Genomic DNA, 15,724 nt, shown 5'->3' with positions numbered 1-15,724 from the left:
GTTGTCTTCTTTTGGCATATACAGGAGCTACTGTAAAGGGAAATTGTCATTGTCATTTTGCTTCATTCTGAAACAGACAGGTGAGTCCAGGGCATTTTTATTTTGATGTAGCCTGAAAAGGCTCTGCTCACAGAGCAATCCTTTAAACACAAAATTATTTGCTGAACACATTCTCACAAATGTGCACCTTCTATAAGATTTTTCAACCAAAAATGTATATGTTTATGTTGCATTTAGGATGGAATTACCAAAACCATGGTTCAAACTCCTGAAGAAACATGTTGTGTCAAATGTGGGTTGTATCTTCATCCTTCTGGGCTTGGAGAAGATTGTGGAGATGGAGTATAGGTGTCCCTGCGATCCTAAATGGAACAGTCTGTTTACGTCTACATTCTTTATCCTTCCTGCCGTTATAGCATTCATGGTGATGCTGAAAGTACAAGGACCTAGGTGTAACAACATGTGTAAGGGGGTACTTGTGTATTTGTCAAGCCTCATCCCTCCATTGGTGTGGTTGGTCATACTGTTCTTCGATGGCCAGTACTTTGCTTGTGCAAAGTCAAACTGGAATGGCACATTTGTCATTTCTAAGGAAGATGCTCCTCGGAAATGGTGTGAGCCAGCAGAGACTGTAGTTGAAATGGATGACCATCGGAAATTCCTTGTTCAGTCTCAGGTGAGAAACCAGATCAATCTTTTACATAAATGATATGTAGCTTTTTGAAGAATATAACTTAAATGCCTTGTGAGCTTATTTCAATCCGGCATTCAAAAAACAACCAAGTGGTCACCCCGTTCCCCACTACCAGAGATTGGATTCAAGGACTGACCATCCATGAAAATTATAGTTTTAACCATGTTATGAAGCTATACGGGGTTTTCTTACGATTACATTGTTTACAAACAATGGAGTATAATAAGCTTATGTTGTGGGTTCTGATGGGGTACGACAGTTGAACTAAGCTCATGAGGCATTTATAAGTTATATTCTTCAAGAATCAATGCCTTTATATCATTAAGAAAAAAGTCAAAAAAATGTATAGTATGGGACACATTTAAATGTGCCTTTAGAGGCCATGCAATTCAGTACTCATTTCTAAAACAAAAGCAATTCAGGTCAAAAGAGTCCATATTAACAAAGGAAATTAAAGGACTAACTGTAAAGATAGATAGCAATAAAAAGAGGCACAGAATAAGTTAGAGGAAAAACAAAAAGAAATGGAGGAACTTATTCAAGACAGACCAAGTGAAATATATTATAAATCAAATCAAATGAAATGTTTTTTGTCACATACACATGGTTAGCAGATGTTAAATGCGAGTGTAGCGAAATGCTTGTGCTTCTAGTTCTAACCATGCAGTAATATCTAACAAGTAATATCTAACCTAACAATTCCACAACAACTACCTTATACACACAAGTGTAAAGGAACGAATACGAATATGTACATATAAATATATGAATGAGTGATGGCCAAATGGCATAGGCAAGATGCAGTAGATGGTATAGAGTACAGTATATACATATGAGATGAGTAATGTAGGATATGAAAACATTATATAAAGTGGCATTGTTTAAAGTGGCTAGTGATACATTACATCAGGATGGCAAGATGTAATAGATGGTATAGAGTACAGTATATACATATGAGATGAGCAATGTAGGGTATGAAAACATTATATGAAGTGGCATTGTTTAAAGTGGCTAGTGATAAGTTGATCAATTTTTCCATTATTAAAGTGGCTGGAGTTGAGTCAGTATGTTGGCTGCAGCCACTCAATGTTAGTGATGGCTGTTTAACAGTCTGATGGTCTTGAGATAGAAGCTGTTTTTCAGTCTCTCAGTCCCAGCTTTGATGCACCTGTACTGACCTCGCCTTCTGGATGACAGCAGGGTGAACAGGCAGTGGCTCGGGTGGTTGCTGTCCTTGATGATCTTTTTGGCCTTCCTGTGACATCGGGTGGTGTAGGTGTCCTGGAGGGGAGGTAGTTTGCACCCGGTGATGCGTTGTGCAGACCTCACTACCCTCTGGAGAGCCTTCCGGTTATGGGTGGAGCAGCTGCCGTATCAAGCGGTGATACAGCCCGACAGGATGCTCTCGATTGTGCATCTGTAAAAGTTTGTGAGTGTGTTTGGTGACAAGCCGAATTTCTTCAGCCTCCTGAGGTTGAAGAGGTGCTTCTGCACCTTCTTCACCACGCTGTCAGTGTGGGTGGACCATTTCAGTTTGTCTGTGATGTGTACGCCCAGGAACTTAAAACTTTCCACCTTCTCCACTACTGTCCTGTCGATGTGGATGGGGGGGCTGCTCCCTCTGCTGTTTCCTGAAGTCCACGATCATCTCCTTTGTTTTGTTGACATTGAGTGTGAGGTTATTTTCCTGGCACCACACTCCGAGGGCCCTCACCTCCTCCCTTTAGGCTGTCTCGTTGTTGTTGGTAATCAAGCCTGCCACTGTCCTCCGGAAGGCCATAGTGCCAGAAGACCTGCTGGAACAGTGCCTCAGTGACCTGGAGAGCGATAGGGAGACCAGAGAGAGGAATAAATCGGCATGATTTAGAGAATCTGTCCACAAACACCAGACTGGTGGTGAAGCCGTCAGAGGAGGGGAGATCAGTGGCAAAATCAATGGACAGATATGACCATGGCTGCTGAGGCACGGGAAGGGGAAAAAGTTTCCCTGCTGGAGTGTGCCGGGGAGATTTAGTTTGGGCTGAACATAAGTTGACATAGTGGGCCACATCCTGAGCCAAGGTGGGCCACCAGTATTTCTCAGAGATGGAGTGAATGGCGCGGGTGATATCTGGGTGTCCAGTGGTGAGGGATGTGTGAGCACAGGTTAACAGCCAATCCCTTACCGCCGAGGGGACATAGATGCGCTAAGGAGGGCATGTAGCTGGCCCGGGTTTCCTCTCCAGAGCCTGGCGGATAGGTATTTGTCCGTATTGCCCAGCTCTACATCAAAAAAAGAATACTACGGCCAGTATTCATGGGAAGCCATGCTTTCCCAAAATATTTACCAAGAAAAAAGCAAAAAAACATTTAAAATAATGTATATTTCGTCTCTCTGTGTTTCATTAATGTCCTTCAATTCTCAAGAGGCTGAATGTATCTCACTGGAGGAGGTATCAGAGCAAACAAAACAGCACCCCTCTGTCTCAACAGTTTTTACCCCCAAGCCATAAGACTCCTGAACAGGTAACCAAATGGCTACCAGGACTATTTGCACTGTGTGCCCCCCCCCCCCAACCCCTCTTTTACGCTGCTGCTACTCTCTGTTCATCATATATGCATAGTCACATTAACCATATCTACATGTACATACTACCTCAATTGGCCCGACCAACCAGTGCTCCCGCACATTGGCTAACCGGGCTATCTGCATTGTGTCCCGCCACCCACCAACCCCTCTTTTACACTACTGCTACTCTCTGTTCATCATATATGCATAGTCACATTAACCATATCTACATGTACATACTACCTCAATCAGCCTGACTAACCGTTGCCTGTATATAGCCTTGCTACTCTTATTTTCAAATGTCTTTTTACTGTTGTTTTATTTCTTTACTTACCCACCCACACACACACACACATATCCCTTTTTAAGTAAGCATTTCACTGTAAGGTCTAGACCTGTTGTATTCGGCGCACGTGACAAATAAACTTTGATTTGATTTGAGTATATGCAGCCCATCTATCTGATGCTGTCTGGTCCAAAAGAATATGACTTTGTTGCCGCCCATAGCATTGAATGCAAGGGAAGCCAGCAAGCATTTGGCCTAGCTTGATAATTTTTTTTATAAAATAATAGCCAATCAGCATTGAGCTAAACTGAGTGAGCTCAGCTGTGAATGGTCCTGGCACACCCAAAGGATGTGTCAAGCGAAGCCAGTTTGGATTTGGTTTCACACCAATCACATCAGAAGCCAAAAGTCATTGAATTGTTGCATCTGGTTGTGTTGTTGTTCTCCGGTGGCTAAAGTCGACCCTTTCATAAATTAGCCATGGATGGAGATTTGGACTTGTGGTTTTTCTTAATTCTCCGTACTGGCCAATGATAATAATGGTGATTCTGATTCAACCATAAATTCATATGTTGTGACCCTGGCCTGAGAGGATGTAGTAGGCTAATGTTAACTAGCTGGCCTGGTGCATTGTTATCCATGAAAGGAAGTTTGCTAGCTAGCAAGCTTTTTAGCCAGGTAGCCTAGGATGACAAAAAAATGAAGTGTGTACTGTATGACAGAATCATACATCGTTTAGGCAACATGAAGGAGGAGGATGACATTGGCTTTTCTCTACAAGTAGGGTAGGTACATGCACACTCAGAAATCAGACCCGTGGGCAGCCACATCATATTTAGCTTATTGGACGAAATAGTTGTTAGTACCTTTTAGATGTCACTGTATTAGACTATATGATTAGATGATGTTGAAATGTTGAAGTGGAAATGGCGCTGGATTCGTGGAGGCAGCGCCTGTTTTCTTTGCGACTTGCGGTACTTCTCTGTGGTTCTAAATCAAAACGTTGTTTAGTAGTCCGAAAATGTGCACTGAAGTCCACAAGTGAAGGGAAAAGGTGGGAAGAGCAGGGCGCGTAGATGCGAGAAGGAATACAACGTGGCTGCTACGAAAGTGAACTGTGTTCACGTGTGATCAAGGGTGTATTCCTTCCACCGATTCTGTTGAAAAAAAATCTTTAACGGAAGCAAACGGAACGAAATGGGGATAAACACCTGAATTTGTCCAGTAGAAACTCTCATTTGCAACTGTTGGACTAATGATTACAACCTAGATCAGCTAGATGCAGGCCAGAGTGTGCAAGGCGGTATTGAATGTGTCACTGTCTGTCAACTTGATTACTCCAATTTCTCTCCACCTCTGCACCTATGTTGTAAACTTTCATTCTTAAGCTAGGTTGTAGCAACCTCATGATGGGTATAGGGAAATTTGGAATATGGTGTAGTAGCCAAACCTATCGATGTTACATTGAGCTGGGTGAATGTAATATGAGTGACAGTCATTCAATATGCTGTAATAGAAATAAGTCCATGCTCATGAAAAAAATCTTAAATGGCACAGACCGCGACTGGTCTTCACACAAGGTCATCGGCTGGAGCTTGTCCATGTCACAACAAAAGCTGAGGGCATTTCTGATGTTGTTTTTTGCTTGAGATATAGGGCTCTCTCAGTGATGTTGTGCTAATACCCTCAACCCCTCCCATTCTTCTCTGAAGACCATCGAGTTTTTGATTTCTATCTGCCATATATTTTTTCACTGTGATGTTTCACAAAAGTTCTGAACCTTTCTATTCTCATAGTTTCTACAGATTGTAAATGAAATTAAAAAAAAACATTTTTGCTAAGAGTATTATTATATTATTGATTGATTGACTATGACTTTTTAAATCACCCAGCAGAGAGCTCCAAGTAAAAGGAACCATTTTCAGACATTACTGAACCTGCAACCAAAAACAAGCTACATATGCGCAGTACCAAAACAAGTGATCTAATGATTCCGTCTCATCGCAGCAAAATCTGCAGAGCTGGGATGGTTGTATCCCCCATATACAATATATGACATTCTATTGGTTGCAAGAATTTTGAATAATAATTCAAATGGAAAAACTCTTAAGTTTTGAATCTGGCGGCGTTTAGTGTATCAGTTCATAAACCATGTTCCATGGAATCGGTACATCAAAAATCTCCTCCCAACCATTTTGCAACCTGTATGGCCTTCTTTACCTTCTCTCCCTTCCACCTGCCTCCTTCATTTTTGCGGTAATTCTGCAGTCAGTTGTTTTTAAATTTTGGATACAGCAGACATTTCCATATATTTTTGTTAACTGCATGTGTGACATAACTCCAACAGTCCTATTTATGATATAATTTACAAAGATTATACAGTTTAACTTAATTTTCCTAAAATATTGCATTTTTTTATCAATTAGCATATTTTAGTTTAACCATAATATTTGTTGTAATTTTTGTTCTGTCTTTTCTGGTGGGTTAAACTGATATAAAATATTAATATTGCTTTAATATATATATAATATATAAGATATTAAACTGATATAAAATATATTAAAGTAATATTAATATAAGATATTAAACTGATAGCAACCAACTTTCTATGGCTCGTTTTAAAAATAGCGATATTTTGGAAATTATTTCATTTTCAAAAAACCGAAAGTGAGAGGTTGTAATCTGAACGAAGGGAAAAAGGCATTTTTTTTAACAGCTTGAGCCATTCTTATTAATCTGCTAGAGAACCAGTTCGGATTTACTAAGTATAGTTTTTGTATGGGCAGATTATTAGCACAACATCACTGAGAGAGCCCTACAATGGGACTAAAAACAAACTGGTCTACCGGTCGTCCCCTGCCTCCTGCTAGCACAGAAGGTGGGAGGCTGCGGCAACACTGTGTGCTAGCTAGCAAACTAGCATCCCATGTTATGATGCATTGCCGCGACCTACTGTATTACAGCACCCCTGCCTCCCGCTTATGTACCAGAATCATAGCTTAAAAACGGACCAATAGCGGTATAAAGAGGGTTTCCTGCACATGCAGGAACTTTCCGAATTGCGGGCTTTTTTTGCCCTTAGGCCTCGGAGGTGTAGGTTCAGGCTGAGGCTCAGAATCAGAAGAATAATCATCAAGAGATGCCATCATGATTCATTTCTTCCCCACCGTCTGAGTTGGTTTCATTCAGATTGTGTAGCAATACTAATGCAGCATGTGCATTCATTTGTCTTGGTCTTCTTGCTATTGTAAATTATGCCTGCTCTCACTGTGTACTCAGAGTAGACTGATAAAACTGCTTGGATTTGGTGGACTGATATAGGGTACATACCATTTTTTATAATTAGAATATACCAATACAATATGGATTGTTTGCTTCCCCTCATCAACTCACCCATTCTCCCCCTTTCTACCCATCATACTTAATAATAATTTACTTCGTCTGTTGTTATAAGCTGTGTGAAATCCGTTTCGGTATAGTGGTATGAACACAACCAGTCTTTATGTTTCCATCTGATTGTCTAACAATATCACTTAAAAAGTATGTGATAATTTTGGCATCCGAACAGTGCACTGTGCACCTGCCAACTTTCCTTCAAATTGCATGTGGCTAAAACTATCTCACAGAAGAAAGCATCCAGAGAAAGCATCTGAATGAGTGAAACAGCGCCCTTGTATCTGATGCTGTCTGGACAGAAATAGTTTGACATGCCATACTCGTTTTATCCAGACAATATGGGCTACACATACTGAGACAGAGGGGCGCTGTTTTGCTCGCTCTGATGATTTATCTGAGATTGATGTGTCTTTCTGTCGGCGTGTGTCTTGGTCAAATAAATTCTAAATATATATTTTTTTTAATTCGACGGGCAAGGAGGTATGATAGGGTGGGGCCCACTAAGCCCCACTGGCCCAGCTGGCACTGATGACAAATCTGTAGTTTTTATATTGCATACACTGATTCTGTTTTACATGTGTCTGTTTCCTCTTGTTTTAGGTCATTGGTCTGGCTCTGCTCTTGGTCATCTTTGTGGCACTCACAATATTCTTGTGTGTAAACTGCTGCAACACAGGACTGCAAACAATGATAATAGAGCAGCAGAAGAAAGTTGACAAGAATGATGGCAAGAAAGATGTCAAGAAAGCTTTTGTGTCACATGTGGTTTGTAGCTTCATCCTTCTGGGCTTGGAGAAGATTGTGGAGATGGAGTATAGGTGTCCCTGCGATCCTAAATGGAACAGTCTGTTTACCTCTACATTCTTTATCCTTCCTGCCGTTACAGCATTCGTGGTGATGATAATAGTACAAGGACCTACGTGTAAACAAGTGTCTAAGAGACCACTTGTGTGTTTGTCAAACCTCATCCCTCCATTGATGTGGTTGATCATACTGTTCTTCGATGGCCAGTACTTTGCTTGTGCAAAGTCAAACTGGAATGGCACATTTGTCATTTCTAATGAAGATGCTCCTCGGAAATGGTGTAAGCCAGATGAGGCTGTACCCACTCAAATGGATGACCATCGGAAATTCCTTGTTCAGTCTCAGGTGAGAAACCAGACAACTTTTATATTAATATTAATGATATATAGCAATTGATTTAAGAATATAACTTACATGCCTTATGATTAAAAAAACAATAAAGAGTTCACCCCGGTCCCCACCACTTGGTTTGGTAAACAGCTGAGGGAAATGTAATCACTGAAATTTATAGACAGATTCAAGGACTGACAATACATGAGATCAAAATTAGAGCTTTAACCATGTTTTGAAGCTATACATTGTTTGCTTATGTAGCACATGGGGATGTGTGAAACTCTATAGACATTAAAACCATTAGATAGTGATACCGCTGACGTCATCCCGATGGCGCATGAAGCCGAAAATATTTGAATGTGAAGCTCATCATCCCACCATATTGCTGAATGGGGTTGAACGGTGTCATGTAAAAATCTTCTCAGCGTGAAATAGTTCCCAATCGTTCTGATTGTGACGTCATGTTTAAAAGACACTTTTCGCGATTGCAAAGACCAGTCTCAACATCAACAGTGAAGAGGTGACTCCGGGATGCTGGCCTTCTAGGCAGAGTTGCAAAGAAAAAGCCATATCTCAGACTGGCCAATAAAATAAAAGATTAAGATGGGCAAAAGAACACAGACACTGGACAGAGGAACTCTGCATAGAAGGCCAGCATCCCTGAGTCGCCTCTTCACTGTTGACGTTGAGACTGGTGTTTTGCGGGTACTATTTAATGAAGCTGCCAGTTGAGGACTTGTGAGACATCTGTTTCTCAAACTAGACACTAATGTACTTGTCCTCTTGCTCCGTTGTGCAACGGGGCCTCCCACTCCTCTTTCTATCCTGGTTAGGGCCAGTTTGCGCTGTTCTGTGAAGGGAGTAATACACAGCATTGTACGAGATCTTCAGTTTCTTGGCAATTTCTCACATGGAATAGCCTTCATTTCTCAGAACAAGAATAGACTGACGAGTTTCAGAAGAAAGTACTTTGTTCCGTCCATTTTGAGCCTGTAATCAAAGCTATAAATGCTGATGCTCCACATACTCAACTAGTCCAAAGACGGACAGTTTTATGGCTTCTTTAATCAGGAAAACAGTTTTCAGCTGTGCTAATATAATTACAAAAGGGTTTTCTAATGATCAATTAACCTTTTAAAATGATGAACTTGGATTAGCTAACACAACGTGCCATTGGAACACAAGAGTGATGGTTGCTGATAATGATCCTCTGTACACCTATGTAGATATTCCCAAAAAATCTGCCATTTCCAGCTACAATAGTCATTTACAACATTAACAATGTCTACACTGTATTTCTGATCAATTTGATGTTATTTTAAGCTCTCTGGGGCAAGGGGCAGTATTTTGACATCCGGATGAAAAGCGTTCCCAAAGTAAACTGCCTGTTACTCAGGCCCAGAAGCTAGGATATGCATATGCATGGTAGTATTGGATAGAAAACACTAAAGTTTCCAGAACTGTTAAAATGTTTGTGAGTATAACAAAACTGATATGGCAGGTGAAAACCTGTGGAAAATCCATCCAGGAAGTGGCATTCTTTTGAATTGAGTGTTTTTCCATTGAAAGCCTATCCACCATATAAATGGATGGGACCTAGATTGCAGTTCCTATGGCTTCCACTAGATGTCAACAGTCTTTAGACATTGTTTCAGGCTTTTATTCTGAAAAATGAGTAATAATGACAACATTTTCTGAGTGGTCGGTCGAATGAACAAGTGCTTTTTGCGCGCACGACCGGGAGCACGCCCGCCTTTCTTTTTCCTTTGTATTGCCTGTGGCAAAAATGAGGGGACATCAACAGGTATAGGCCAATTCAAAAGGTTCAAAAGGTTCTTTAAACTTCAACCCTCACTACTAGCAGACTGACCCAAAAAAACACCCATTTCCCTAAGACCCTGCTTTAATTTAGTTGTAACAATCTCAATCTGATAATGTTCAGCAATTTCAATTAACTGCTCCTTAGTACACAACTCTAAGGCTACCTCTGAAGGAGCTTGAACAAAACTGCTCAGAATGGAAGACATTTTCCTCAACCAATAAAACTATTACAAATGCTCCAAAAAAAACCACAACTCACCTGCTGTCAGTCTGGGTTCATGAACAGGAGCCACACCCCACTATCTTCCAAAAACAACTAACTTAACTGGCCCTGGTCTTCGTGCAGTCACATGTGGTGGGGTTTTATGCACACAAAACCAGCGGAGTGGAAAAGACAACCAGAACTGGCGGCCCCCCCATAACCACGGAGGTGCTCCCGGGCTGATGTAGGGGAAAAGGGAAGCTCTACCCACGTTCACTGCCACCTAAAACAAAAACACCACGAGCCTCCTATTGACACTCGCTGATAAGCCTGAACAGGAGAGGACTCCCACTTGAACAAAAACCCAGAAAAACCCAGAGTGAATTGTTAACCAAATTTAGCTACCAAACTAACTGAACCAAAAGAACACATGGCTCTCAATGCTCTCTCCAACAATATTGGCCCAACCAAAACATCTCCTCAAACAAAAAAATTTGGCTAACTAAACTAACCCAAGTTAACTTTAAAACAATAGTCAAATAATCCAAATTACAAATAAACAAATGTATCAATAATAAAGCAAAGACAATCTAGACAAAACCTTAACCAACTATGACAAACTAAAATACTAAAGTAAGACTAAAGTTATGGAGGAGCCCCCACTTGTCACAGGCCGGCTCATAGCCTGTGGCAAAAATGAGGGGACATCAACAACAGGTATAGGCCAATTCAAAAGGTTCTTTATTGTAAAATAAAACTATTAACTCTAAACAAAGAAAAAGGAATGAGGTGTGGAAATGTCATAATGTAGGGTGGATGTAAGGTGCATGGATGCGTGAATATGTGTGTGTAAACATGACTGAATGGAAACTAAATAAAACTACAAAGGAACAAACAAAACAGGATCATACCTGGAGGAGCAGGGAGAGAGAGAGGTTAGTGGAGCAGTTTTATACCCTGAGCCCAGGTGGCTCCAATCATGCAGGAGGAACCGCCCCTGCACTGCAGAGGAGGAGCCGTGACAATACGCTGTTATCAGGTTGAAATATTATTGATTATAAAGACAATAGACAACCTGAGGATTAATAAAAAACATTGTTTGACATGTTTCGACGAACTTTACCGGTACTATTTGAATCTATTCGTCTGCCTGTTGTGACCACCTTTGAGCCAGTGGATTTCTGAACAAAACTGATTTTTTTGGGATATAAAGAGGGACTTTATCGAACAAAACAAACATTTATTGTGTAACATGGAGTTTTGTGAGTGCCATCAGATGAAGATCATCAAAGGTAAGTGATTCATTTTATTGCTATTTCTGACTTTCGTGACTAATCTACTTGGCTGCAAACTGTTTGTAATGTTTTGTGTGCTGAGCGCTGTCCTCAGATAATCGCATGGTTTGCTTTCGCCGTAAAGCCTTTTTGAAATCTGACACAGCGGCTGGATTAACAAGAAGTTCATCTTTAAGCCGATGTATAACACTTGTATATTTTATGAATGTTTATTATGAGTATTTCTATATTTTGAATTTGGCGCTCTGCAATTTCACCTAGAGAGGTTTTAACATTTGGCGGGTTGAATTTACAGGTAGAATCGTTCTTTCATTAGATTTTGCTGTGCAATTAAACAAACCTCTTAAAAGCAACAGTGAGGAAAAAGCTGTTGTTTTTGTATTGCATACACTGATTCTGTTTTATGTTTTGATGTTTCCTCTTGTTTTAGGTCATTGGTATGGTTCTGCTCTCGGTCATCTGTGCGGCAGTCATAGTATCTGTGTGCAAAGACTGCTGCTGCGAAAAATGCTGTGAGGCTGTAGACGAAGAAAGAGAAGAAGAAGAAGGAACTGAGTTGAATTCATAAAGCGATCGACCAACACCTACTTTGTAAAATTAGGGGTGGGGGGGATCAATCATGCACACACACACACACACAAACACACAGACACACACACACACACACACACGCACGCACGCACGCACGCACACACACACGCACGCACGCACGCACACACGCACGCACGCACACACGCACGCACGCACACACACACACACACACACACACACACACGCACGCATGCATACTAAGAGAAAGTTGAAGTCAGATTTATTCTCTTCTCTCTGCAATTATCAATGACCATTTCCTCAATGTACCCTCTGGTACGGTATTATGTCATTGCTCAGGATGGAGCCAAGCAAGAATGGGAATGTTCAATTATTACATATGTAGGATACGGGCGAGCCCAAACACACATACACACACAATGTGTTTACTGCATTGCTTCACTTACGTTTCTATGATATGGAGGTCATGAGTAAATCACTATAGCGATTAAATCATCTCCACCCTCTAAATTATCTCCACCCTGTTCATCACTCATGGGACAAATGTTAAGGTTTTTCCCCGGTCAATTACCACCACATGCAGGCAGCCACAGGCCTCTAGGTATTCCCTTTACTAAACTATTTATTTCTATTATTATAGTCTCCCCTTTACTATAGTATCTCAGCCCTGTACTATAGTATCTCTCTCCTGTACTATAGTATCTCTCTCCTGTACTATAGTATCTCAGCCCTTTACTATAGTATCTCTCTCCTTTACTATAGTATCTCAGCCCTTTACTATAGTATCTCTCCCCTTTACTATAGTATCTCTCTCCTGTACTATAGTATCTCTCTCCTTTACTATAGTATCTCTCCCCTTTACTATAGTATCTCTCCCCTTTACTATAGTATCTCAGCCCTGTACTATAGTATCTCTCTCCTGTACTATAGTATCTCAGCCCTGTACTATAGTATCTCTCTCCTTTACTATAGTATCTCTCTCCTTTACTATAGTATCTCTCTCCTGTACTATAGTATCTCTTCCCTTTACTATAGTATCTCTCTCTTTTACTATAGTATCTCAGCCCTGTACTATAGTATCTCTCTCCTTTACTATAGTATCTCTCTCCTGTACTATAGTATCTCTCCCCTTTACTATAGTATCTCTCTCCTTTACTATAGTATCTCTCTCCTTTACTATAGTATCTCTCTCCTGTACTATAGTATCTCTCTCCTGTACTATAGTATCTCTCCCCTTTACTATAGTATCTCTCTCCTTTACTATAGTATCTCTCTCCTGTACTATAGTATCTCTCCCCTTTACTATAGTATCTCTCTCCTTTACTATAGTATCTCAGCCCTGTACTATAGTATCTCTCTCCTGTACTATAGTATCTCTCTCCTTTACTATAGTATCTCAGCCCTGTACTATAGTATCTCTCTCCTGTACTATAGTATCTCTCTCCTTTACTATAGTATCTCTCTCCTGTACTATAGTATCTCTCTCCTGTACTATAGTATCTCTCTCCTTTACTATAGTATCTCAGCCCTGTACTATAGTATCTCTCTCCTGTACTATAGTATCTCTCTCCTTTACTATAGTATCTCTCTCCTGTACTATAGTATCTCTCTCCTGTACTATAGTATCTCTCTCCTTTACTATAGTATCTCTCTCCTTTACTATAGTATCTCAGCCCTGTACTATAGTATCTCTCTCCTGTACTATAGTATCTCTCTCCTTTACTATAGTATCTCTCTCCTGTACTATAGTATCTCTCTCCTGTACTATAGTATCTCTCTCCTTTACTATAGTATCTCTCTCCTTTACTATAGTATCTCAGCTCTTTACTATAGTATCTCTCCCCTTTACTATAGTATCTCTCCCCTTTACTATAGTATCTCTCTCCTGTACTATAGTATCTCTCTCCTTTACTATAGTATCTCTCTCCTTTACTATAGTATCTCAGCTCTTTACTATAGTATCTCTCTCCTGTACTATAGTATCTCTCTCCTTTACTATAGTATCTCTCCCCTTTACTATAGTATCTCTTCCCTTTGCTATAGTAAGCATTTCGCTCACTCGCAATAACATCTGCTAACCATGTGTATGTGACCAATAAAATTAGATTTTATATATATGGTTAAAAGTAGTCCACTATATATGGTTAAAATAGTGCACCATATATGGTTAAAATAGTGCACTATGTATGGTTAAAATAGTGCACCATATATGGTTAAAATAGTGCACTATATATGGTTAAAGGTAGTGCAGTGTAGGGAATACTGTAGGGAATAGGGTGCAATTGGAGAGAACCTTTTAGAGCTGAGCTGCCATAGTACCTTCTCATTGCAGTGGCCTGCCTGTGTCTGTCTGTTTGGGTGGTCCTGAATGCAGAGTGTCAGGCCCATCCATCACACAGCAGATTATGCTGCAGAATCAGCCCAGTGGGCCAACGCCTGCAGGTAGCAACAGCTGCAGTGCCGCAGTCCCCATTTGAACGGTGCACATTCTAGGACATCCTCAGCCCTCACGCTTTACCCTTCCTTGAGTCAATCGTCATTGTATACCACTTAGCAGACACGTATCCTAAGTGACTTACAGTACAGTGATTGCATGTATTTAGTATGTTTTTGACAATTGACTCAAGAAGTGGTGAAACTTGAGGCTGAGTGCATCCTAAAATGTACACCATACAGGAGGACGGCATCTCTGTCAGCTCTCATCCATCTTGACTTGTTCTGTCCACTTCAGTCTGCAGTCGTCCAACAGAACGGTCAGGGATCTAAACTGACTGGTCTTTTCTGTTTCACCGCCTGCTGATATCCTGGTTCAATTATTGACAGACCTGTCAATCACTACTCACTCAATATGAGTGTCCTTGAGTATCAGTGACAGGCTTGCAGGATTGTGTAGGCTCGGCCCTAATTTGTATGCTCTCTGACACCTGGAGTTGGACGACAGCGGAAAACGCCAAAGGACTAGTCACCCCCCCCCCCCCCCCTCTGAGGGGCCAACATATTTCTCCCTGTATTTCTCCCAGAGGACTGACTATTGAATGTGACAGAATAATACTATATTATCCATGTCTGGTATCTATATGAAACGTGTTCACTGAGGATAAAGCTGATGTTATCTATATGCATGTATGATCTGTGTGGTTACTTGTGTCTGTACAAGGTGAACTCTGAATTACTATGTGCAAAAAGGTTGTATGGTCCTCTCAGGAATTCTGTCTGATTTACACTGGCCTCATCCCCCACACAAACATTTAAATGATGTGACACCCTGTGGAGATTGGGCCTTGGTGGTCAGGTTACACTGTAAACTTGGTATGGTTTGATTGGTCAAAATTGGTTGGTCTTGAGTTGAAAGGTCACACCTTCCGATGTTATAAATGGAATTAAATGCCTTTGTTCTCTCTCTTATCCTGGATCCTGTATGATCAATTCAAATTTCCTAAGCTTCTGGCCTAGTAAGCATCTCTTTGTTCATGCTTTGAGTTGTAAGTTAATCTTAGGATCTATAGGCTTGGAATAATGCCATGAAACGTTTGTAACTTAAGCTTTATTAAATATCTGCCTTTGATATAAACCATTCTCAGACCAATTTTTGTTAGTCTCGTCAACTCATTGCCTAATGCTTGTTTGTATATTTTAATCATCTTTATGAAGTCAGATAAACTTTTTATTGGGCTAATTGCTCAGTGATATTGCGAGTCACACGTGAGGTATTTAAAATAGCATATAGATTTTACATAAACATGCCAAATATTACTGGCCACTACAATTTCATTCCAGCCATCATTTATCACCGGTG

General features: G+C 40.6%; 2 protein-coding genes across 2 annotated transcripts; both read left to right on the top strand.

Annotated features, from left to right (window-relative positions):
* Window positions 1–12,021, top strand: LOC115197671 (calcium homeostasis modulator protein 6). The gene is made up of 4 exons (XM_029759418.1): window positions 1–80; window positions 238–676; window positions 7,525–8,073; window positions 11,810–12,021. Exons 2-4 carry the CDS (start codon window positions 239–241, stop codon window positions 11,945–11,947), a joined length of 1,125 nt encoding a protein of 374 aa, XP_029615278.1. The 5' UTR covers window positions 1–80; window position 238; the 3' UTR covers window positions 11,948–12,021.
* A 210-nt stretch (window positions 12,022–12,231) lies between these two features.
* On the top strand, window positions 12,232–15,514 carry LOC115196632 (uncharacterized). The gene is made up of 3 exons (XM_029757478.1): window positions 12,232–12,243; window positions 12,569–13,785; window positions 13,954–15,514. The coding sequence occupies exons 1-3, from the start codon at window positions 12,232–12,234 to the stop codon at window positions 13,994–13,996; spliced, it is 1,272 nt and encodes a 423-aa protein (XP_029613338.1). The 3' UTR covers window positions 13,997–15,514.
* The last annotated feature ends 210 nt before the right edge of the window (window positions 15,515–15,724 follow it).

This window comes from Salmo trutta, chromosome 7 (genome assembly GCF_901001165.1).
Source record: "Salmo trutta chromosome 7, fSalTru1.1, whole genome shotgun sequence".
Classification (NCBI taxonomy): domain Eukaryota; kingdom Metazoa; phylum Chordata; class Actinopteri; order Salmoniformes; family Salmonidae; genus Salmo; species Salmo trutta.
The sequence above is the reverse complement of the archived record's forward strand: the minus strand, read 5'-3'. Positions and strand labels throughout refer to the sequence as shown.

What these genes read in the sequence shown, in the direction of transcription:
- LOC115197671 (XM_029759418.1), top strand. Translation starts at nt 239, where the DNA reads ATGGAATTACCAAAACCATGGTTCAAACTCCTGAAGAAACATGTTGTG. An exon ending in AATTCCTTGTTCAGTCTCAG is followed by an intron (nt 677 to 7,524) that starts GTGAGAAACCAG and finishes CTCTTGTTTTAG; the next exon opens with GTCATTGGTCTGGCTCTGCT. An exon ending in AATTCCTTGTTCAGTCTCAG is followed by an intron (nt 8,074 to 11,809) that starts GTGAGAAACCAG and finishes CTCTTGTTTTAG; the next exon opens with GTCATTGGTATGGTTCTGCT.
- LOC115196632 (XM_029757478.1), top strand. An exon ending in TCTCCCCTTTACTATAGTAT is followed by an intron (nt 13,786 to 13,953) that starts CTCTCCCCTTTA and finishes TTACTATAGTAT; the next exon opens with CTCTTCCCTTTGCTATAGTA.